This window comes from Corythoichthys intestinalis, chromosome 11, assembly GCF_030265065.1.
Source record: "Corythoichthys intestinalis isolate RoL2023-P3 chromosome 11, ASM3026506v1, whole genome shotgun sequence".
Lineage (NCBI taxonomy): Eukaryota > Metazoa > Chordata > Actinopteri > Syngnathiformes > Syngnathidae > Corythoichthys > Corythoichthys intestinalis.
Window position 1 is genome coordinate 4,793,412 of NC_080405.1, and position 24,401 is coordinate 4,817,812.

At 44.5% G+C, this 24,401-nt stretch overlaps 1 protein-coding gene, 13 non-coding genes and 1 pseudogene across 14 annotated transcripts; 14 read left to right on the forward strand and 1 right to left on the reverse strand.

Annotated features, from left to right (window-relative positions):
• Positions 1–12,821: 12,821 nt before the first annotated feature.
• Positions 12,822–12,940, forward strand: LOC130925520 (5S ribosomal RNA). The gene has a single exon (XR_009065795.1). It is a non-coding gene; the product is annotated as a 5S ribosomal RNA (ribosomal RNA).
• A 313-nt stretch (positions 12,941–13,253) lies between these two features.
• LOC130925350 (5S ribosomal RNA) lies at positions 13,254–13,372 on the forward strand. Its single transcript, XR_009065631.1, has one exon. It is a non-coding gene; the product is annotated as a 5S ribosomal RNA (ribosomal RNA).
• Positions 13,373–13,685: 313 nt separating this feature from the next.
• On the forward strand, positions 13,686–13,794 carry LOC130925650 (uncharacterized; annotated as a pseudogene).
• A 1,448-nt stretch (positions 13,795–15,242) lies between these two features.
• Positions 15,243–16,641, reverse strand: LOC130924369 (uncharacterized). Its single transcript, XM_057850898.1, has 2 exons — positions 16,097–16,641; positions 15,243–15,729 (listed from the first exon to the last, which is right to left on the reverse strand). The coding sequence occupies exons 1-2, from the start codon at positions 16,639–16,641 to the stop codon at positions 15,243–15,245; spliced, it is 1,032 nt and encodes a 343-aa protein (XP_057706881.1).
• A 3,241-nt stretch (positions 16,642–19,882) lies between these two features.
• Positions 19,883–20,001, forward strand: LOC130925522 (5S ribosomal RNA). The gene has a single exon (XR_009065797.1). It is a non-coding gene; the product is annotated as a 5S ribosomal RNA (ribosomal RNA).
• Positions 20,002–20,314: 313 nt separating this feature from the next.
• LOC130924837 (5S ribosomal RNA) lies at positions 20,315–20,433 on the forward strand. The gene has a single exon (XR_009065134.1). It is a non-coding gene; the product is annotated as a 5S ribosomal RNA (ribosomal RNA).
• A 313-nt stretch (positions 20,434–20,746) lies between these two features.
• LOC130925523 (5S ribosomal RNA) lies at positions 20,747–20,865 on the forward strand. The gene has a single exon (XR_009065798.1). It is a non-coding gene; the product is annotated as a 5S ribosomal RNA (ribosomal RNA).
• A 313-nt stretch (positions 20,866–21,178) lies between these two features.
• LOC130924838 (5S ribosomal RNA) lies at positions 21,179–21,297 on the forward strand. Its single transcript, XR_009065136.1, has one exon. It is a non-coding gene; the product is annotated as a 5S ribosomal RNA (ribosomal RNA).
• Positions 21,298–21,610: 313 nt separating this feature from the next.
• LOC130924664 (5S ribosomal RNA) lies at positions 21,611–21,729 on the forward strand. Its single transcript, XR_009064964.1, has one exon. It is a non-coding gene; the product is annotated as a 5S ribosomal RNA (ribosomal RNA).
• Positions 21,730–22,042: 313 nt separating this feature from the next.
• LOC130924918 (5S ribosomal RNA) lies at positions 22,043–22,161 on the forward strand. The gene has a single exon (XR_009065215.1). It is a non-coding gene; the product is annotated as a 5S ribosomal RNA (ribosomal RNA).
• Positions 22,162–22,464: 303 nt separating this feature from the next.
• Positions 22,465–22,583, forward strand: LOC130924613 (5S ribosomal RNA). The gene has a single exon (XR_009064915.1). It is a non-coding gene; the product is annotated as a 5S ribosomal RNA (ribosomal RNA).
• A 313-nt stretch (positions 22,584–22,896) lies between these two features.
• On the forward strand, positions 22,897–23,015 carry LOC130924776 (5S ribosomal RNA). The gene has a single exon (XR_009065075.1). It is a non-coding gene; the product is annotated as a 5S ribosomal RNA (ribosomal RNA).
• Positions 23,016–23,328: 313 nt separating this feature from the next.
• On the forward strand, positions 23,329–23,447 carry LOC130924892 (5S ribosomal RNA). The gene has a single exon (XR_009065189.1). It is a non-coding gene; the product is annotated as a 5S ribosomal RNA (ribosomal RNA).
• A 313-nt stretch (positions 23,448–23,760) lies between these two features.
• LOC130925009 (5S ribosomal RNA) lies at positions 23,761–23,879 on the forward strand. The gene has a single exon (XR_009065301.1). It is a non-coding gene; the product is annotated as a 5S ribosomal RNA (ribosomal RNA).
• A 313-nt stretch (positions 23,880–24,192) lies between these two features.
• On the forward strand, positions 24,193–24,311 carry LOC130925125 (5S ribosomal RNA). Its single transcript, XR_009065413.1, has one exon. It is a non-coding gene; the product is annotated as a 5S ribosomal RNA (ribosomal RNA).
• The last annotated feature ends 90 nt before the right edge of the window (positions 24,312–24,401 follow it).

Genomic DNA, 24,401 nt, shown 5'->3' on the forward strand with positions numbered 1-24,401 from the left:
CCTCCCGTTTGCCCACCTGCGCCTCCATTTCGTCATCCTCGTCAGTTTCTTCAGACTCCTCGTCATCCTCCTCCTCCACCTCTTGCACGGAGTTGTTTTCTGATGAACTTGGGATAAAGTCTTCATCCGAATCGTCCTCTGTGGTGAGGAAGGAAGATTCTTCCGATGAGGTATTACTTTTCAAAATAGGTTCTAAAGCTTCTTCTGCAGTATATTTTCTCTGCATTGCTCCAATAACCAGTTCAGGGACGTGACCTCGGCTGACCAGAGAAACAATTATTTTCTAACCTGGAATTCACTTATTCAATGGGAAAAAACGGGAGGACCAAAAAAAAAAATCAAACAGATCAGTGAGAGTTGAGAATCAAACAACAAGACTTCTCAGCCCGTCCACAGACCAAATGACGCGCACTCGCTAATCTCTTGACCAACGAAACTGTTGAATTTTGAATAATAACACTTGTGCATGCATGCACACACGCACACACATGCACACACACACCCACACACACACATGCACACACACACACACACACACACACAGCAAACAGCAACAACAGCTGCGGAAACTGCCAACAGTCTGGTGAGGCTTTATAGAGGTTGGTTGTTCCTCCTCTCCAGTTCCTCGTCCACCACACTTTTAAAATGTTCATAACTGGTGTACACCACTTCTTCAAGACCAGACGTGGTGGATTTGCCGGTCTTGGGGTAAATAGTGAACAGTTTCTGGCTCTCCTACCCACTTTGTCTTTGAATGGCATGTACCTTTTGCGCATGCCACCACATTGTGGTACTTGGTAAGCCCCACACAGTCTGTGTGACTTGTTGGGCATTATGGGCTTGACCTTGGGTGCAGGTGGTGGCAGAACAGACACTAACAACTGACCGCAGGAGGGCCCAGAAAACTGGACTGATGGCGCCCGAGGCTGTGCAGGGACCACCAGCAGAATTGGTGCTGCTGAAATGCTGGATGGCAGTGCAGACCCTGATGTGCTGGTGGCAGGCTTGGGCTGGTTGGGTCTATTGGTTAAAGATTGTGCTTGTGGTTGTGTTTGCGGCTGTGGTACCGGGTTCGGATCATCAAAGTCCAACCTGCAAATACAGAACACAGGCCATAAGAATTCACTTCTGGGAATTCATTTATGTGGCTTGGGCCTTCAACACTTTTACATTACATTTAGTCATTTATCAGACACTTTTATCCCAAGCGACTAACAATTTGGAGATAGTCAAGCTGCCTTAGTTGCCATGAGATAACAAGTGCAGGAAAAAGGTAAGTATGTGAGTCAGTGCAATTTAGAACAATTCTGTTTTTTAAAGTTTTTTGAAAACTTTGATGATTTGCGCCGGCCAAGGTTTCTGGCGACGCCCCATCCCCCACCCTACATAAAAGACAAAAGTCTGAGCAACTCACCTCCGCTTTTCTCCACGCCTTTACCAAGCAATGTGATGGTGCTCCTCGTACTGGACTTGGGGTCTTTCTGACTGTGGCAGAGATGACGGCAAGGCAGGAGCGTCGGGCAGCGGCTGGTTCGAAAGCCCGGTGCGGTGGGGCTTGGCTCTAGGCTGCACCGTCCCCCTGTAGTTGGTCACCTTCTCCTCCCTGCGGAGGAAGCTGGAGATGGACTTATTGTTTATGTTGGGCAGTGGAATGTTGAGGCTACAGATAACGGGGTCGTCTCTCACGCGATCCGCAATCCTCTTGTACCGGCCCTTGATGGAGGTTGACATTTTGCTGGGAGAAATGAAGTTAGAGCTGGGTGGGCGGCTGTGGAGCATCTTAATGAGCAGGTACAGCAGACGACTGCCTTCTGTCACCTTTGCAGCCTGCGCATACCTCATCCAGCCAAACTTTGTTTTTTGAGCAGCGCTGCTCTCTGGCGTGTCCGGGCCGAGGCAACGGCCGAAGAGGGTGTAGCCCCACCTGGACTCGTACTTCTTCACAAAGCTGGAGACGGTCTTACCGTGCTCGTGGAGGGAACCTGCGGCCAAGCTGATTTTTCGCTGAAGGTCGACACTCACCAGGTAGCGGTCATCTTCGTCAGCCAGCCCCAGCAGCAGCAGGACTAGGGCCTCCACCTCCTCTATCCCCGACAGATGGAGATGGCTCACCAGGACATCCTGCAGAGCGGGGCTTTCCTCCTCTTCCACCTTCACGGCCTGGGTGAGGGCAGCGTGCTCCCCACAGACGCCATCTACAGGGTCCACCACCTCCTCCTCCTCCATGACAACACCCTCATCATCATCCTGCTTCTCCGCAGCTGCCCTGGGCTACTCTCCCTCCTTCCGCCCTTGACCGCCAGCCACCTGGAGGGATTCCATCCTGGTGTTCCACTGCACGCCAACCGCACTCAGGTACACCTAATACACAATTTAAGGAAGAAAAACGACACATACATAGAATAGAATAGAATAGAATAGAATACCTTTGCAACTATACAAAGTACAATGTAGTGTTGTATCGGTCGCGAACGATTCGGTCTTTTTGAACGAATTGTTTGGGTGAACGAGACCGAACTAATCACCATCTGCACTGATTCGTTCTATGAAGTTAGGGCTTGTTCGCTGCGTGGGAGGGCGTTGAGCAAGCGGCAGCGTCTTCTGACATCACACACGACCAATCAGACGCCAGCCTCATCACGGGCAGGGGAGGGAGCGGAAACAGAATCAGGGCGTCTGTCAGTCCCTTCCACGTGTCGCCAATAAGCAGCCAGCGTGCACGCAAGTGGGCAAGACTGAGTTATGTCACTTCCCGTTCAGTGACTCGGTCCTCCGGTTCCTGACCTAGCTTGCTGCTAACTTGACTTTCCAGTAATGCGGTGAACGAGTCAAAAAATGGAAGGAAATGACTTTGTCACATATTTGTTAATGTGGAGCCTATCAAATGCTGCTCAAACAGACAAAACACCACACAAATCTAGCGAGCATGGTTTAGTGTACTACTTTTCTCAACAGACTCGGGACTACCTATGACTGACAACATACTATCAAATTTACAGTAGTTAAAACACGGGTAGCTAAAAATAAATAAATAAAAACACGGGTAGCTACGAGGCAAGCAAAAGTGAGCTGCGGTCGCGTGACGGCACTCACGGCAGTGAAGGGGGCAGAGAACTGTCACTATATGGAGGCTTCATGGCAGCGATATTTACCTCATATGCGCACAGAAAAAATATTTAGTATTATCACCAGAATACTGATTTGCAATGAAACTGTATATACATGTCAATTTTTTCCGACTGTTTTTTTTTTTTTTTTTTTTCGTGTCAGAGCGTGTCGGGTGTTGATTTGACAAATTATGTCCATCCGTCCATCATGTGCTACTCAAAAACAACGCACGCGGACACGGGAGATGTCGCAACATGTCTACATTTTTCTTAACGGACTAATGAGAGTAGAAAGGCAACATCGTAAAGAGCAAACAATTATTTCTCGTCAGCATTTGACAATCTGAGATGAGGGGGCGACAGGGGAGCTGACCGGATTATTTTATTTGTTAATACCAGTGCAAAAATTCAATACGATCATCTTAATACTGATTTGCAATTAAACTGTCGAATATCAAATTGTAGTATTGTTTTTATTTCAGAGCAGCACATTTGACAACTAGCTATTTACACTTCAGTTTTAACAATAGTGACCTAAAATAATAGTGATGAGCATAAAAACAAAAATACAACAGAGCGAGAGGTAAATATGATGTGTTGGTCATTCCATATTTAGAAATTAAACTTTCGATTTATTTTTATTTTCGTGACAGCAAGCATGCTGCGTTGGCTGGTAGCGGCAGCATTGTATATGTGATCAAGAACATGCCAAAGAAAGTCCGTGCGCCCCGACCCCAAACCCCCCCACAAAAGGAAAATGTTTAACCGTGTCCTAAATCGAAATGCAAGCACGAGCCATGACTTTGAGCCCATAGAACTAGGACAGACGACGCGGAAGTTCTCCCTCGCTTTTGCAGCAGCAGGAGGGAGACGAGGCTGTCTGTGAAAGCAGAATGATACCGCCTGTCACTCATTTCTGAAACTACGACGAGCGGTGCCTGTGTGCAAGAGAGGGAGGGACCAAGCAATGTCACTTCCCGTTCAGTTATACTGCGAAGCGGTCTTTGGTGATTCGTTCGGCAACGTCACTTCCCGTTCAGTAACCGAACGATTCGTTTGGGCGGGGAGGGAGATGAGGGGGGCGAACGATTCGTTGAACGATTTGTTTGAACAAATCTTTTTACTGAACGAACCGGAATGTATTCATTTACTCAAGTGAACGACAGATCCTGTCACTAGTACAATGACATTTGAAGCTTTCCCATTGAGTACACACCAAAACAAAAAAAAGAAACAGAAAAACATACAGAAGAAAAAAGATTATTATTCCAAGATGAGTGCTGGATTGAGAAGGGTGACAGCTCTTGGGAAGAAACTGATGTTTAACATGATGTTTAAAAAACATTAATAAAGTAAAATGAAACAAAATACTGAAAATGTGTGTATTTTCTTTTCATGGCTCACTTGAAATGGCATGATCCCACATCTGCTGTACAGAATGGCATTGTACAGATGTGCGAGCAGCCCCTTGTTGTGTTATTTAGGTTCAATAATGAGACTTTGTTTTAACTCGGAACTCACTTTACTGCATTTAAATGTCACAGTACAAAGCACAACAATAACACTGTTTACCTACGCTGGTCGCATACTATACAGTTACGTATCACTCCGCCTAGGGAGGTAGAATAGTCCAGGACATATCACAATATCCCCCTTGTTTAGTTAAAGAACCAAAACAAAATAATTGTATGGATTATTTCCCATGCTCATCAATACAATCAATCAACTGAAATCTGTGCTCATTATAATAATAATAATTATTGCATGCAAACAATATTTTGGTGTAAATTGTAGCTTTGTCATTCTTCCATAAATGAGTACACTGCTCAATTTCAACTTAGTATTTTGCAAAGACAAAGTGTTGAACATTCCACACAATACAAACTTAACAATATATATATATATATATATGTATATATATATATATATATATATATTTTTTTTTTTTTAAACAACCATCAAACATAGTCATCGAAGTGAGCAGGCTTGATTACGGGCCTTCCACATCTTGTAGTTATTTGCATTTTTGTGTCGTTTCCTCCAATCGGGGTGTCCTCCTGTTTTTTCTTATTCTCTTTCTTGTGGTCTTCATCCTTCATTAATGGTTGTGCAAATTGGATTTTTTTTACGTTCTCTTTCTGTTGTATTCCAGCATTGTATGGTCCACGAAGGTGGCTCCTGCTACGCCTGTGTCTGTTTCCATTTGGAGTTTGGACAATATAGCTCCGTGGTTCACAGCATCTTTGGATTACAACAGCTGGGTGCCATGTTTGTCTCTCCTCATTCCAGACAGTCACGTGCTGATCGCTTTGTAGTACAGGAAGATCCTTCCGAGAGTTACGATCATGGTGTACCTTCATGTCAGCTGCTCTCCGATTTAGATGTTGTCTATGTCCTTCTCCGCCTGGATCTGTACGGCTTGGCAACAGGGTGGTGATCGGCCTGCCAAAAAGAAGCTCTGCAGGTGATGGCAACTTACTGTCAACAGGTGTCGCTCTCACTTGCAGCAAAGCAACATGAAGGTCCCCATTTGTTTGAACTGTTTTCTTCACAATGAATTTGATGTGTTGCACATGCCTTTCGATGAATCCATTGCTCTTAGGGAACTTGGGTGTGCTTGTAGTATGTTTCACTCCCCAAGATGTCATCAACTTCTTGAAATCATGCCCTGTGTATTGTGGTCCATTGTCTGTCAGAATCTCATCCGGACGCCCAAACAAAGACATGTATTTTTGAATTTTCAGTGCGACTGCATGGCTATACACTGGTACAGATATTTCATCCGCCAGTGGATATTTAGAATATCTGTCCACAGTCAATAGAAATTGTCGACCTTTGACCTCGAACAAGTCAGAAGCTATTGACCGCCATGGCTTAGATGGAATATTGTGTGGTGCCAGAGGTTCTTTAGGGTTAGCGTCTTGATGCTCTACACACACAGTGCATGACTTACATATTTTTTCAATGTCTTAATTCATGTTAGTCCAGTAAACACTTTTTCTCGCAAGACGTTGCGTTTTTTCAATGCCCTGATGGTCCGCATGGAGTTGGCTCAAGATGTTAGTGACGAGATTTGTCGTTCACTTGAGCAAACGAATCCATTCCGGTTCGTTCAGTAAAAAGATTCGTTCAAACAAATCGTTCAACGAATCGTTCGCCCCCCTCATCTCCCTCCCCGCCCAAACGAATCGTTCGGTTACTGAACGGGAAGTGACGTTGCCGAACGAATCACCAAAGACCGCTTCGCAGTATAACTGAACGGGAAGTGACATTGCTTGGTCCCGCCCTCTCTTCCACATTGACCACTCGTCGTAGTTTCAGAAATGAGTGACAGGCGGTATCATTCTGCTTTCACAGACAGCCTCGTCTCCCTCCTGCTGCTGCAAAAGCGAGGGAGAACTTCCGCGTCGTCTGTCCTAGTTCTATGGGCTCAAAGTCATGGCTCGTGCTTGCATTTCGATTTAGGACACGGTTAAACATTTTCCTTTTGTGAGGGGAGTAGGGGGCGGGGGCGCATGGACTTTCTTTAGCAGGTTCTTGATCACACATACAATCACATATACAGCATGTTTGCTGTCACGAAAATAAAAATACATCGAAAGTTTAATTTCTGAATATGGAACGACCAACACATCATATTTACATCTCGCTCTGTTGTATTTTTGTTTTTTAGTATTAAGATGATCGTGTTGAATTTTTGCACTGGTATTAATAAATAAAATAATCCGGTCAGCTCCCCTGTCGTCCCCGGATCTCAGATCGTCAAATGCTGACGAGAAATAATTGTTTGCTCTTTACGATGTCGCCTTTCTACTCTCATTAGTCTGTTAAGAAAAATGTAGAGATATTGCGACATCTCCCGTGTCCGCGTGCTTTGTTTTTTGGGCGCTTGAGTAGCACATGATGGACGGATTGACATAATTTGTCAAACCAACCAACACCTGACACGAAGAAAAAAGAAAAAAAAACACTCGGAAAAAAATTACATGTATATACAGTTTCATTGCAAATCAGTATTATGGTGATCATATTGTTTTTTTGCACTGGTATTAATAAATAAAATAATCCGGTCAGCTCCCCTGTCGTCCCCGCATCTCAGATCGTCAAATGCTGACGAGAAATAATTGTTAGCTCTTTACGATGTCGCCTTTCTACTCTCATTAGTCTGTTAAGAAAAATGTAGACATATTGCGACATCTCCCGTGTCTGCGTGCGTTGTTTTGGGCGCTTGAGTAGCACATGATGGACGGATTGACATAATTTGTCAAACCAACCAACACCCGACACGCTGACACGAAAAAAAAAATAAAACACTCGGAAAAAATTGACATGTATATACAGTTTCATTGCAAATCAGTATTATGGTGATCATACTAAATATTTTTTTCTGTGCACATATGAGGTAAATATCGCTGCCATGAAGCCTCCATATAGTGACAGTTCTCTGCCCGCTTCACTGCCGTCACGCGACCGCAGCTCAGCTTTTGCTTGCCTCGTAGCTACCCGTGTTTTAAATTACTGTAAATTTGATAGTATGTCGTCATAGGCAGTCACGAGTTTGTTGAGAAAAGTACTACTCTAAACAATGCTCGCTAGATTTGTGTGGTGTTTTTGTCTGTTTGAGCAGCATTTGATAGGCTCCACGTTAACAAATATGTGACAAAGTCATTTCCTTTCATTTTCTGATTCATTCACCGCATAGTCATTACTGGAAAATCAAGTTAGCAGCAAGCTAGGTCAGGAACCGGAGGACCGAGTCACTGAACGGGAAGTGACAAAACTCAGTCTTGCCCCCCTGCCTGCACGCTGGCTGCTTATTGGCCACACGTGGACGTGAGTGACAAACGCCCTGATTCTATTTCCGGTCCCTCCCCTGCCCGCGATGAGGCTGGCGTCTGATTGGTCGTGTGCGATGTCAGAAGACGCTGCCGCTTGCTCAACGCCCTCCCACGCAGCGAACAAGCACCACCTTCATAGAACGAATCAGTGCTGATGATGATTAGTTCGGTCTCGTTCACCAAAACAATTCGTTCAAAAAGAACGAATCGTTCGCGACCGATACAACACTACAAGATGTCCTTGCACATTGGTTCAGGAATAAGAATCTGTGTTCCTTTGAAGATGACTCCAGACTCCATAGCAAGTTCATCTCTAAAGGACCAGAATGTGTGCAATTCCTTGGGAAGGTCACATCCTTGGGAAGGTCCTTTATGCTTTCTGGCCATCCTTTGTGGATAATCTCCTTCAGCTCCCTTAGTTTTGGGTTATCAGCAGTCAGTTTGCGCAATGCGTCTTGTTTTTCAAGTGAAAAGTTGATAATTGCAATTGTGTTTTTCTCTGGATCTTCTATTTCAGCACTTACTCCATCTATGCGTTCATCCAGTTGTATGTCGCCATCGTTTTCAGGATTTGGCAACCGGCTAAGTGTGTCGGCCAAGACCATTTCTTCTCCGGGTCTGTATTTGACCTTGTAGTTGTAGCCTTGGGTCTTAATCAGCGTACGTTGGAGTCGGGGTGGTGCTGAATGAAGAGGTTTTGCACATATGGTGACCAATGGCTTGTGATCAGTGATTACTACGAATGACTTCCCATACAGGTAAGTATGGTATCGCTGTATTCCGTAGACAATAACCAACATTTCTCTTTCTATGTTTCTGTATCGTGACTGACAATATGTCAGTGTCTTTGATCCAAATGCAATTGGTCTGCCATTTTGTACCAGTGCAATTCCAAGACCTTTTTGTGATGCGTCCAATTCAAGTGTCAGGGGTATACTTGCGTCATAGTATTTCAAACACGCATCTTCAGCAATTGCAGATTTTAGCTCTTCAAAACATCTCTGATGATCTGCCTCCCAAATCCACAATGCATCATGTTTTAGCGGTCCTCTTAAGGTGTGTGCTTTTTCTGCAAATTTTGGTATGTAGGCTGCAAGGTATGTAAGCATACCCACGAATCTATGTAGATCATCTTTATTTTGGGGGTTAGGCATCTTTTTTATGTCTCTCACTTTTGTCACATCAGGCTTGATGCCATATTCTGTGTACAAATTTCCAAAGAATGATATGCTTTTCTGTTTATTTGAACATTTGTCACTGTTGAACACCATACCTTCATCTTGTGCACGTTTCATCAAGTTGATCAGGTTTCTGTCGTGTTCTTCACTTTTACCGATCACAACAATGTCATCAACAATACTGACCACACCATCCAGCCCCTCGAGGATTTGATCCATCCTGTCCTGGAAGATGTCTTGTGACACACTTAGTCCAAAAGCCAAATGTTTCCAGCAGTATCTGCCAAATGGAGTGTGAAATGTGGTCAGAAGTTGTGATTCTTCCTCCACATGTATTGACCAATATCCTGCTTTTGCATCCAGCTTGCTAAATATTTTAGCATTTGCAAACTTGGGGTTTAAATCTTCCACCGTCGGTATCCTGTGTGGACATTTTTTTTAGGCTGGAGTTAAGTTTTTGAGGGTCTAGGCATATCCTTAGACTCCCATCTTTTTGGTACTGAATGCCAAACTGGAACACCAATCAGTGTGTTGTTCAACCTTCCGTAGTACATCTTGTAACACAAGTTTGTTCAACTCCTCGCGAAGTTTGTCTTTAATCTGTATACTGCACTTTCATGGGGGGTCAATAAATGGCTCTGCATCCTCTTTCAGGAGTAATTTTGCCATACATTTGAAGCTCCCAATTTTGTCAAACTGGTTTGGATATTCCTTTTTTAGGTCATCGCAGGTTGACATTTTGACCAGGTTTTCACAAATTTTGTTTTTATCATTTCTCACAGTGTCAACATGCAAAGTCACTATATTTAGCAGTTCACTTGTGGGTAGCCCAACTACTGCTGGCCCTGGTACATCCACAACATAAAACAATGCATTTACCCACTTTGAGTCTTTGTACTGACATGGAACTACTGCTGGCCCTGGTACATCCACAACATAAAACAATGCATTTACCCACTTTGAGTCTTTGTACTGACATGGAATTTTAATGGTACCTAGGCAAGGAATCTCATGCCCACTGTAGGTGGAAAGCCTCCTGGTATTTTTCCTCAGACGTTTAAGTTCTCCTGCTCCACTTCCATACATTTGTATTAATGTTCTAAGTGGTAGAGTATTTCCGGAAGCACCTGTGTCAATTTTTAGATGAAGTGTATGTCCACACGTCTGGTGGTTTCACATTCAGTGCAGTATACCCCTCCTCACGAGGTTCTCTGCTGTCAATGCTGTGCATGCTCTTGTCACTAATAGTCACAGAGTGGAATTCGTGCTGATATAGTTGCTCCTCGGTGTCGTAGCTGTTAACTATATCAATTCAGGACTCGTTCTGTGACTTGTGCCCTTTTTTATACGTCTGTTGCTTGGAAAACGTGTTTTGGTGTGGACGTGACCTGCCTCCTTTCCCCGTATCGACTTTTTGTTATCATAGTTGTTTGTTTTTGCAGCATCGAGCCCAATGACCCTTACCACCGCATGCTTTGCAGGTATCATGGAACGTGGGACATTGACGCGGTTGATGGTCTGTACTACGTTTCGGGCATGTTCGGCCCCTTTGTATGGCATGAACATTTTCATGTTTTTCAGATTTGGATAATCTAAGCTGGGTCAATTGTGCGTTACAACCTGATAGTGCTTCACATTTACGCCCTTCTTTTAATACATCAGCCAGAGAGTAACCTTGGGGTTTCCCATATAGGTCATTCCTCAGTGCATGATAAGGCGTACTAGCAATTACTGTATCAGTTCAATCAGGCGTTCATTCATTGTCAGTCAGTGAATTGACATTTCAGTGCCAAAGTTCTCGCTCTGGTCACAAAATCATCAATAGTTTCATCTGACTTTTGCCTAAATTGCATTAGGTGGCGTCTGTGAATCCTAAAGTTCACATTCAATTCATTCATCACTGAGCCCACTTGCATTCAGTCTTCTTAATCCATCATCACCAATGCCTCTGCATATCTTTCTGTCACGCTTAACATCATCTGTGATTCCCTCATCATCCAGAAATAGGCAAATTTTCTGCTTAAACAGCATTATTGCTTCACTTTAGATCAGCCTCGGAACAGTTTATCATCGGTATATGGGATGCCATCGTGTTCAAGAGCTCATTAGCCACGTTGCTCTCTTCCGTTAGCGCGCATCACTGTCTCACTCTGCATGCCCAGCAACATGTGAATTATCCTCAGACAAGTCCTTTCGTCGCCACGTGTGAAGTGCAGACACACGTCTCAATTACAGTCCAAACCCGCTGCCACCATGTTGTGTTATTTGAGTTCAATAATAAGACTTTGTTTTAACTCTGAACTCACTTTACTGCATCCAATTGTCACAGTACAAAGCACAATAATAACACTGTGTACCTACGCTGGTCGCATACTATACAGTTACGTATCACGCCGCCTAGGGAGGTAGAATAGTCCCGGACATATCACAACACCCCTCAAGGGAGTTGCTGGCACAACGGCACCTGTACCTGTTCAGCTGCATCCCATTCAGCACCACTGTCTTCACGAACACTTACAGCTGAATGCCTGGTGGATCCTGCAAAACACAGAACATGGCACACAGCATGGCTCTCAGCCTGGCATACCGGTCTGCACCAATGACAAGCGTCTAACATGGGCATGAACCCACCTACCTGCATACATCCCAGATTTTTACTTGTGGTGGCCCAGTGTGCATCTACTACCTCAGCAGACTTGAAAAGCGGGACGCCGTCGATGTCGAGACCCGCTGGCCCTTTGAAGTCAGCCAGAATAAACTCCACGACAGAAGTAGTCACCTACTGAAACATGCAGTGGAGAGTATAGTTACTCCTAGTGACAATATGCTACAACATAGATTTACATTCCCTGGATAAAATTCATTCATCTTTTTTTTAATTGAGAAGAATACAAATAAATAGAGGTCTCAAGTGAGATTCAAACCTGTGTTGTTACGAGCGAAAGACTAGCAACGTAACCACCAAGATATTCCTCCTTGTGTCTTTGCTAACATGTTTTTACATATAATGCAATTGCACCACATTGACGCTGTCTGTCACTGTGCGGTAAAACGTGAAAGGGAGACGCAACAGAAAAGAAAGTGCGGCTGACTTGCCCACGCAATTACAAAACGCAGCTCAGTTCACTGTAGTGTGTTTTGAATGAGTGAAAGATGGCATAGTCGAGAGTACATACTCCGCGTCGAGAGCTGCGACGCGATAGGTCAACTGACGACGAGCCTCGGTAGCGATTGGCTACCCGTTAAGTCAGAGTCAGTCAATGATTGGTCTCCCGCCAGAGTCGATCAATGATTGGCTGCCCGCTAAGTCAGAGTCAGTCAATGATTGGTCCCCTCGATGGGCCATAGGGACTAAGGGGAGAATACGCTTGGGAATACCAGGTGCTGTAAGCTTTTTGGTTTATTTCATTACAAAGAAAGAACAGACAGATCTTGTTGGTATCAACTGAGGTCAATGTAATTTCTTGTTAGTTTTGTGGTTGGAGCTCACATTGGGTTGAGTTTGCAGCTCTCGTTTTCACCCAACTCTGTGCGTTTTAAATGGTGATTACCTCATTAGCTGCCATTGACAGCACGAGATGACCAGACCACTTGAAACCCAATTTCCCACAGGGAACCCTACTGAACTGAACTGGTTGGTCTTTTGTACCAGAACAGATCTCCTTCGCCTTTTGTATAGCTAAATTACACAAGCTACATCTTACGGTCATACTACCCTGAGAACGCCCGATCTCGTCTGATCTCGGAAGCTACGCAGTGTCGGGCCTGGTTAGTACTTGGATGGGAGACCGCCTGGGAAAACCAGGTGCTGTAAGCTTTTTGGTTTATTTCATTACAAAGAAAGAACAGACAGATCTTGTTGGTATCAACTGAGGTCAATGTATTGTCTTGTTAGTTTTGTGGTTGGAGCTCACATCGGGTTGAGTTTGCAGCTCTCGTTTTCACCCAACTCTGTGCGTTTTAAATGGTGATTACCTCCTTAGCTGCCATTGACAGCACGAGATGACCAGATCACTTGAAACCTAATTTCCCTCAGGGAACCTTACTGAACTGAACTGATCTGGTTTGTCTTTTGTACCAGAACAGATCTCCTTCGCCTTTTGTATAGCTATACTTTACAGATTTTGCCAGCTTACGGCCATACTACCCTGAGAACACCTGATCTCATCTGATCTCGGAAGCTAAGCAGGGTCGGGCCTGGTTAGTACTTGGATGGGAGACGGCCTGGGAATACTAGGTGCTGTAAGCTTTTTGGTTTATTTCATTACAAAGAAAGAACAGACAGATCTTGTTGGGATCAACTGAGGTCAATGTATTGTCTTGTTAGTTTTGTGGTTGGAGCTCACATTGGGTTGAGTTTGCAGCTCTCGTTTTCACCCAACTCTGTGCGTTTTAAATGGTGATTACCTCGTTAGCTGCCATTGACAGCACGAGATGACCAGACCACTTGAAACCTAATTTCCCTCAGGGAACCTTACTGAACTGAACTGAACTGGTTCGTCTTTTGTACCAGAACAGATCTCCTTCGCCTTTTGTATAGCTATACTTCACAAGTTTTGCCAGCTTACGGCCATACTACCCTGAGAACGCCTGATCTCAGAAGCTAAGCAGGGTCGGCCCTGGTTAGTACTTGGATGGGAGACCGCCTGGGAATACCAGGTGCTGTAAGCTTTTTGGTTTATTTCATGACAAAGAAAGAACAGACAGATCTTGTTGGTATCAACTGAGGTCAATGTATTGTCTTGTTAGTTTTGTGGTTGGAGCTCACATTGGGTTGAGTTTGCAGCTCTCGTTTTCACCCAACTCTGTGCGTTTTAAATGGTGATTACCTCGTTAGCTGCCATTGACAGCACGAGATGACCAGACCACTTGAAACCTAATTTCCCTCAGGGAACCTTACTGAACTGAACTGAAGTGAACTGGTTCGTCTTTTGTACCAGAACAGATCTCATTCCCCTTTGTATAGCTATATTTCACAAGTTTTGCCAGCTTACGGCCATACTACCCTGAGAACGCCCGATCAGATCTCCTTCGCCTTTTGTATAGCTATATTTCACAAGTTTTGCCAGCTTACGGCCATACTACCCTGAGAACGCCTGATCTCGAAAGCTAAGCAGGGTCGGGCCTGGTTAGTACTTGGATGGGAGACCGCCTGGGAATGGCTCATGACCCCCCCAAGTCCCTATTGCCCAGTTTGCAAGGCAAAGGGGTGAGGAGAAAAGGAGCACGAAGGTGCAGTGGAAAAAGCTGCCTGATGCCACAAAGATACCATACCATATGATACCATAAAGAAATTGTCAATTTAAAAAATGACATAAAAAGTGGCTAAAAGTGATACTATCAATTAGCATATTTTCAAGTTTTGATTACTGTAGGGAATAGTGTATTTTCCCACATTTTTCTTTCAAGTGGCAAAAAGTAGAATTATGATTTTGGTTTGGTACACAAAGTAGCAAACATTCAAATGTAAAGTGCACATTCATGTAGAGCAGCATTCAAGTACAAAATGGTGTGTGCAAAAATGAGAATAATGATTTAACCCCCATATGTTATTGCACTTTGAAAAGTCAGTTTTGCAAAGTAGGCGACTAGACAGCAGAACAAGCGGCCTCAATGCTACAAAGATATTGTCATTTGAAAAATTCTTTTAAAAAGTAGTAAAATCAATAAGAGCTGTTTTAGTGCAAAGTTGCTTTAGACAGCAAAACAAGCGGCCTCAACGCTACAAAGCGGAAGTAAGCTGCCTGATACATTAATGACTCTCAAGGGCTTTGAGAATATATGAAAATATTTTTTAAAAGTGGCCATATCAATTAGAATAACTTAAACTTCTAGATAAATAAATGAAATAAAATGGGGATGGCATGGCTCAGTGGTAGAGTAGTTGTCCCCCAACCCAGAGGTTGTGGCTTCAATTCTCTGCCCTGGTGAACTTGCCTAAATATCCTTGAGCAAGATACTGAACCCCACATTGCTCCTGGTGCTGCGTCACCAGTAGGTAGATGGCGATGTAGTGTAAAGCGCTTTGAGCGCCTTGAAAGGTGGAAAAGCACTATACAAATATAAAACTATTTACAAATAAAATACAAACAAAAAACTGCCAACAGTCTGGTGAGGCTTTATAGAGGTTGAGTGTTCCTCTTCTCCAGTTCCTTGTCCACCACACTTTTAAAATGTTCATAACTGGTGTAGACATCTTCAAAACCAGGCGTGGTGGATTTGCCGGTCTTGGGGCAAAAAGTGAATAGTTTCTGGCTGCTCCTACCCACTTTGTCTTTGGATGGCATGTATCTTTTGCGCATGCCACCACACTGTGGTACTTGGCAAGCCCCACACGGTCTGTGTGACTTGTTGGGCATTATGGGCTTGACCTTGGGTGCAGGTGGGGGCAGAACAGACACTAACAACTGACCGCAGGAGGGCCCAGCAAACTGGACCGATGGGGCCCGAGGCTGTGCAGGGACCACCAGCAGTATTGGTGCTGCTGAAACGCCGGATGGCAGTGCAGATGCTGATGTGCTGGTGGCAGGCTTGGGCTGGATGGGCCTAGTGGTTAAAGATTGCGCTTGTGGCTGTGGTACTGGGTTCGCATCATCAAAGTCCAATCTGCAAATACAGAACACAGGCCATAAGAATTCACTTCTGGGAATTCATTTATATGGCTTGGGCATTTAACACATTTACATTACATTCAGTCATTTATCAGACACTTTTATCCAAAGCGACGAACAATTTGGAGATACAGTCAAGCTGCCTTAGTTGCCATGAGATAACAAGTGCAGAAAAAAGGTAAGTATGTGAGTCAGTGCAATTTAGAAGTGCTTGCAGAACAATTCTGTTTTTAAACGTTTTTTTGAAAACTTTGATGATTCGCGCCAGCCACGGTTAACATCTCTTACACCGGCCAACAGAGTCCTTTCTGGCGACGCCCCCCCTGCACTCTACATAAAAGACATAATTCTGAGCAACTCACCTCCGCTTTTCTCCACGCCTTTTCCCAGCAATGTGATGGTGCTCCTCGTACTGGACTTGGGGTCTTTCTGGCTGTGGCAGAGATGAAGGCAAGGCAGGAGCATCGGGCAGTCGCTGGTCCGAAAGCACGGTGCGGTGGGGCTTGGCTCTGGGCTGCACCGTCGCCCTGTAGTTGGCCACCTTCTCCTCTCTGCGGAGGAAGCTGGAGATGGACTTACTGTTTATGTTGGGCAGTGGGATGCTGAGGCTACAGAGAACGGGGTCGTCTCTCACTCGATCCGCAATCCTCCTGTACCGGCCCTTGATGGAGGTTGACACTTTGCTAGGAGAAGTGAAGTTAGAGCTGGGTGGGCGGCTGCGGAGCATCTTAATGAGCAGGTACAGCAGACGACTGTCTTCTGTCACCTGTGCAGCCTGCGCATACCTCATCCAGCCAAACTTTGTTTTTTGAGCAGCGCTGCTCTCTGGCGTGTCCAGGCCGAGGCAACGGCCGAAGAGGCAAATGAGGCGCAGTGCTGAAACTCTTCCCACACACACTACACTCATGCTCCTTTGGGGCATGAAGCTTCATGTGGCGGGTCAAGTTGGACTTCTCTGTGAAGTGCTTATCGCAAACACTGCAAATATGTTTGTTGTGCTCCATCGTGTTTGTAATCTGGTGGCATAGTGCAAGTCATATATGAGTACTTGTACTTGTATTTTTATTAGGATCCCCATTAGCTGATGAAAAGATTCGCTACTCTTCCTGGGGTCCACACAAAACATAAAACAGACAAAACATCAAGCTAGTGACGGGATCTGTCGTTCACTTGAGTAAACGAATCCATTCCGGTTCGTTCAGTAAAACGATTCGTTCAAACGAATCGTTCAACGAATCGTTCGCCCCCCTCATCTCCCTCCCCACCCAAATGAATCGTTCGGTTAGTGAACGGGAAGTGACGTTGCCGAACGAATCACCAAAGACCGCTTCGCAGTATAACTGAACGGGAAGTGACATTGCTTGGTCCCTCCCTCTCTTGCACATTGACCACTCGTCGTAGTTTCAGAAATGAGTGACAGGCGATATCATTCTGCTCTCAGAGACAGCCTCGTCTCCCTCCCGCTGCTGCAAAAGCGAGGGAGGACTTCCGCGTCGTCTGTCCTAGTTCTATGGGCTCAAAGTCATGGCTCGTGCTTGCATTTCGAATTAGGACACGGTTAAACATTTTCCTTTTGAGGGGGAAGTCGGGGTTTGGGGTCGGGGGCGCACGGACTTTCTTTAGCATGATCTTGCTCACATATACAATGCTGCTGCTAACAGCCAACGCGGCATGCTTGCTGTCACGAAAATAAAAATAAATCGAAAGTTTAATTTCTAATTATGGAACGGCCAACACATCATATTAACCTCTCGCTCTGTTGTATTTTTGTTTTTTATTATTAAGATGATCGTTTTGAATTTTTGCACTGGTATTAATAAATAAAATAATCCGGTCAGCTCCCCTGTCGTCCCCGCATCTCAGATCGTCAAATGCTGACGAGAAATAATTGTTTGCTTTATGATTTCGCCTTTCTACTCTTATTAGTCTGTTAAGAAAAATGTAGACATATTGCGACATCTCCCGTGTCCGCGCGCTTTGTTTTTGGGGCGCTTGAGTAGCACATGATGGACGGATTGACATAATTTGTCAAACCAACCGACACCCTCTGACACGAAAAAAAAAAAAAAACACTCGGAAAAAATTGACATGTATATACAGTTTCATTGCAAATCAGTATTATGGTGATCATACTAAATATTATTTTTTTTCTGTGCACATATGAGGTACATATCGCTGCCATGAAGCCTCCATATAGTGACAGTTCTCTGCCCGCTTCACTGCCGTCACGCGACCGCAGCTCAGGTTTTGCTTGCCTCGTAGCTACGTGTGTTTTAAATTACTGTAAATTTGATAGTATATCGTCATAGGCACAGTCCCGAGTCTGTTGAGAAAAGTAGAACACTAAACCATGCTCGCTAGATTTGTGTGGTGTTTTTGTCTTTTTGAGCAGCATTTGATAGGCTCCACGTTAACAAATATGTGACAAAGTCGTTTCCTTTCATTTTATGACTCGTTCACCGCATAGTCATTACTGGAAAGTCAAGTTAGCAGCAAGCTAGGTCAGGAACCGGAGGACCGAATCACTGAACGGGAAGTGACAAAACTCAGTCTTTCCCCCCTGCCTGCACGCTGGCTGCTTATTGGCCACACGTGGAAATGAGTGACATACGCCATGATTCTGTTTCCGCTCCCTCCCCTGCCCGCGATGAGGCTGGCGTCTGATTGGTCGTGTGCGATGTCAGAAGACGCTGCCGCTTGCTCAACGCCCTCCCACGCAGCGAACAAGCGCCACCAACTTCATAGAACGAATCAGTGCAGATGGTGATTAGTTCGGTCTCGTTCACCCAAACAATTCGTTCAAAAAGAACGAATCGTTCGCGACCGATACAACACTACATCAAGCTAAGCCTGTCACATCAACATACTAATCAACATAGGCTATACTGTATATAAAATAAAGAATTCTTATCTTGAAAAATTTACACACTGAAACAAACATAATTCAACATGCTAACATAAAGACGGAAGAAAGTTAGTAAGGAGGTAAATAGATAATATAAGGTAATATATAAGACGACAACAACAAAGAGGCTTACATTACATATTACATCAGTGATTCAAATACAGTTGACCCTAAAGTACTGCTTTATTTGTTTCTTGAAATTAGTACTTGGTCACATAACTATAATAATAATTTGGTTAAAGTGCTCAAAGTTAAACAAATGACACAATAACCTATGAAATAGGCTTATATAGCCATCTGAAGACAAAAAGTGCACGGACGTACACAACCACACACGCACACACACACACAGCCCCCGGTACAATTGTTTTGATACATTACTAGAAATGCTTCTCCACTCCCACCGAAATTGTAAAATACCATGGTCAAAGCATAAATCCGACATTAAAAAAAAAAAAAAAAAATGCCACGGAAGGCTTGCGCTGTCAGGAGATTAATTTATCCAGTCGACTATTGTCTGAATGCAGACAGCCGCTTCGTTGCCCAAAATACACAAGCCGTTCAAATTTGTGTTCTTCGTGATCATTAGTTTAGAAAGAAACATCGTACCGAGGTATATAGTTTGATTGAGAAGAGACACGCTTCGTAAATTGCGTTAAAACAAACATCGTATGGATTTCATGTTTCGCCTTAAAACCAAATGTCTTATTTTCAAACAATAAGCGCAAATGTTTAAACAGCCTTACCTCGAAGGAATCACCATCGGAAACAACATTAACAGCATTACGCTTAGCCAAGAAGCTAAAACAATAAATGTTTAAACTCTCTCGTAGCCTTCTCGTAGTGCCGTGTTTTGAATGAGTCAAAAATGGCGGTGTCGAGAGAGGACGTACCCGGCGTCAAGAGCTGCGACGCGATTGGTCAACTGGTGCTGTAAGCTTTTTGGTTTATTTCATTAAAAAGAAAGAACAGACAGATCTTGTTGGTATCAACTGAGGTCGATGTACTGTCTTGTTAGTTTTGTGGTTGGAGCTCACATCGGGTTGAGTTTGCAGCTCTCGTTTTCACCCAACTCTGTGCGTTTTAAATGGTGATTACCTCGTTAGCTGCCATTGACAGCACGAGATGACCAGACCACTTGAAACCTAATTTCACTCAGGGAACCTTACTGAACTGGTTCATCTTTTGTACCAGAACAGATCTCCTTCGCCTTTTGTATAGCTATATTTCACAACCTTTGCCAGCTTACGGCCATACTACCCTGAGAACGCCCGATCTCGTCTGATCTCAGAAGCTAAGCAGGGTCGGGCCTGGTTAGTACTTGGATTGAAGACCGCCTGGGAATACCAGGTGCTGTAAGCTTTTTGGTTTATTTCATGACAAAGAAAGAACAGACAGATCTTGTTGGTATCAACCCTGGTCAATGTACTGTCTTGTTAGTTTTGTGGTTGGAGCTCACATTGGGTTGAGTTTGCAGCTCTCGTTTTCACCCAACTCTGTGCGTTTTAAATGGTGATTACCTCGTTAGCTGCCATTGACAGCACGAGATGACCAGATCACTTGAAACCTAACTTCCCTCAGGGAACCTGACTGAACTGAACTGAACTGGTTCGTCTTTTGTACCAGAACAGATCTCCTTCGCCTTTTGTATAGCTATATTTCACAAATTTTGCCAGCTTACGACCATACTACCCTGAGAACGCCCGATCTCGTCTGATCTCGGAAGCTAAGCAGGGTCGGGCCTGGTTAGTACTTGGATGGGAGACCGCCTGGGAATACCAGGTGCTGTAAGCTTTTTGGTTTATTTCATGACAAAGAAAGAACAGACAGATCTTGTTGGTATCAACTGAGGTCAATGTACTGTCTTGTTAGTTTTGTGGTTGGAGCTCACATTGGGTTGAGTTTGCAGCTCTCGTTTTCACCCAACTCTGTGCGTTTTAAATGGTGATTACCTCGTTAGCTGCCATTGACAGCACGAGATGACCAGACCACTTGAAATCTAATTTCCCTCAGGGAACCTGACTGAACTGAACTGAACTGGTTCGTCTTTTGTACCAGAACACATCTCCTTCGCCTTTTGTATAGCTATATTTCACAAACTTTGCCAGCTTACGGCCATACTACCCTGAGAACGCCCGATCTCGTCTGATCTCAGAAGCTAAGCAGGGTCGGGCCTGGTTAGTACTTGGATTGAAGACCGCCTGGGAATACCAGGTGCTGTAAGCTTTTTGGTTTATTTCATGACAAAGAAAGAACAGACAGATCTTGTTGGTATCAACCCTGGTCAATGTACTGTCTTGTTAGTTTTGTGGTTGGAGCTCACATTGGGTTGAGTTTGCAGCTCTCGTTTTCACCCAACTCTGTGCGTTTTAAATGGTGATTACCTCGTTAGCTGCCATTGACAGCACGAGATGACCAGATCACTTGAAACCTAACTTCCCTCAGGGAACCTGACTGAACTGAACTGAACTGGTTCGTCTTTTGTACCAGAACAGATCTCCTTCGCCTTTTGTATAGCTATATTTCACAAATTTTGCCAGCTTACGACCATACTACCCTGAGAACGCCCGATCTCGTCTGATCTCGGAAGCTAAGCAGGGTCGGGCCTGGTTAGTACTTGGATGGGAGACCGCCTGGGAATACCAGGTGCTGTAAGCTTTTTGGTTTATTTCATGACAAAGAAAGAACAGACAGATCTTGTTGGTATCAACTGAGGTCAATGTACTGTCTTGTTAGTTTTGTGGTTGGAGCTCACATTGGGTTGAGTTTGCAGCTCTCGTTTTCACCCAACTCTGTGCGTTTTAAATGGTGATTACCTCGTTAGCTGCCATTGACAGCACGAGATGACCAGACCACTTGAAATCTAATTTCCCTCAGGGAACCTGACTGAACTGAACTGAACTGGTTCGTCTTTTGTACCAGAACACATCTCCTTCGCCTTTTGTATAGCTATATTTCACAAACTTTGCCAGCTTACGGCCATACTACCCTGAGAACGCCCGATCTCGTCTGATCTCGGAAGCTAAGCAGGGTCGGGCCTGGTTAGTACTTGGATGGGAGACCGCCTGGGAATACCAGGTGCTGTAAGCTTTTTGGTTTATTTCATGACAAAGAAAGAACAGACAGATCTTGTTGGTATCAACTGAGGTCAATGTACTGTCTTGTTAGTTTTGTGGTTGGAGCTCACATTTGGTTGAGTTTGCAGCTCTCGTTTTCACCCAACTCTGTGCGTTTTAGATGGTGATTACCTCGTTAGCTGCCATTGACAGCACGAGATGACCAGACCACTTGAAACCTAACTTCCCTCAGGGAAACTGACTGAACTGAACTGAACTGGTTCGTCTTTTGTACCAGAACAGATCTCCTTCGCCTTTTGTATAGCTATATTTCACAAATTTTGCCAGCTTACGGCCATACTACCCTGAGAACGCCCGATCTCGTCTGATCTCGGAAGCTAAGCAGGGTCGGGCCTGGTTAGTACTTGGATGGGAGACCGCCTGGGAATACCAGGTGCTGTAAGGTTTTTGGTTTATTTCATTAAAAAGAAAGAACAGACAGATCTTGTTGGTATCAACTGAGGTCGATGTACTGTCTTGTTAGTTTTGTGGTTGGAGCTCACATCGGGTTGAGTTTGCAGCTCTCGTTTTCACCCAACTCTGTGCGTTTTAAATGGTGATTACCTCGTTAGCTGCCATTGACAGCACGAGATGACCAGACCACTTGAAACCTAATTTCACTCAGGGAACCTTACTGAACTGGTTCATCTTTTGTACCAGAACAGATCTCCTTCGCCTTTTGTATAGCTATATTTCACAAGTTTTGCCAGCTTACGGCCATACTACCCTGAGAACGCCTGATCTCGTCTGATCTCGGAAGCTAAGCAGGGTCAGGCCTGGTTAGTACTTGGATGGGAGACCGCCTGGGAATACCAGGTGCTGTAAGCTTTTTGGTTTATTTCATGACAAAGAAAGAACAGACAGATCTTGTTGGTATCAACTGAGGTCAATGTACTGTCTTGTTAGTTTTGTGGTTGGAGCTCACATTGGGTTGAGTTTGCAGCTCTCGTTTTCACCCAACTCTGTGCGTTTTAAATGGTGATTACCTCGTTAGCTGCCATTGACAGCACGAGATGACCAGACCACTTGAAATCTAATTTCCCTCAGGGAACCTGACTGAACTGAACTGAACTGGTTCGTCTTTTGTACCAGAACACATCTCCTTCGCCTTTTGTATAGCTATATTTCACAAATTTTGCCAGCTTACGGCCATACTACCCTGAGAACGCCCGATCTCGTCTGATCTCGGAAGCTAAGCAGGGTCGGGCCTGGTTAGTACTTGGATGGGAGACCGCCTGGGAATACCAGGTGCTGTAAGCTTTTTGGTTTATTTCATGACAAAGAAAGAACAGACAGATCTTGTTGGTATCAACTGAGGTCAATGTACTGTCTTGTTAGTTTTGTGGTTGGAGCTCACATTTGGTTGAGTTTGCAGCTCTCGTTGTCACCCAACTCTGTGCGTTTTAGATGGTGATTACCTCGTTAGCTGCCATTGACAGCACGAGATGACCAGACCACTTGAAACCTAACTTTCCTCAGGGAACCTGACTGAACTGAACTGAACTGGTTCGTCTTTTGTACCAGAACAGATCTCCTTCGCCTTTTGTATAGCTATATTTCACAAGTTTTGCCAGCTTACGGCCATACTACCCTGAGAACGCCCGATCTCGTCTGATCTCGGAAGCTAAGCAGGGTCGGGCCTGGTTAGTACTTGGATGGGAGACCGCCTGGGAATACCAGGTGCTGTAAGCTTTTTGGTTTATTTCATGACAAAGAAAGAACAGACAGATCTTGTTGGTATCAACTGAGGTCAATGTACTGTCTTGTTAGTTTTGTGGTTGGAGCTCACATTGGGTTGAGTTTGCAGCTCTCGTTTTCACCCAACTCTGTGCGTTTTAAATGGTGATTACCTCGTTAGCTGCCATTGACAGCACGAGATGACCAGACCACTTGAAATCTAATTTCCCTCAGGGAACCTGACTGAACTGAACTGAACTGGTTCGTCTTTTGTACCAGAACACATCTCCTTCGCCTTTTGTATAGCTATATTTCACAAATTTTGCCAGCTTACGGCCATACTACCCTGAGAACGCCCGATCTCGTCTGATCTCGGAAGCTAAGCAGGGTCGGGCCTGGTTAGTACTTGGATGGGAGACCGCCTGGGAATACCAGGTGCTGTAAGCTTTTTGGTTTATTTCATGACAAAGAAAGAACAGACAGATCTTGTTGGTATCAACTGAGGTCAATGTACTGTCTTGTTAGTTTTGTGGTTGGAGCTCACATTTGGTTGAGTTTGCAGCTCTCGTTTTCACCCAACTCTGTGCGTTTTAGATGGTGATTACCTCGTTAGCTGCCATTGACAGCACGAGATGACCAGACCACTTGAAACCTAACTTTCCTCAGGGAACCTGACTGAACTGAACTGAACTGGTTCGTCTTTTGTACCAGAACAGATCTCCTTCGCCTTTTGTATAGCTATATTTCACAAGTTTTGCCAGCTTACGGCCATACTACCCTGAGAACGCCCGATCTCGTCTGATCTCGGAAGCTAAGCAGGGTCGGGCCTGGTTAGTACTTGGATGGGAGACCGCCTGGGAATACCAGGTGCTGTAAGCTTTTTGGTTTATTTCATGACAAAGAAAGAACAGACAGATCTTGTTGGTATCAACTGAGGTCAATGTACTGTCTTGTTAGTTTTGTGGTTGG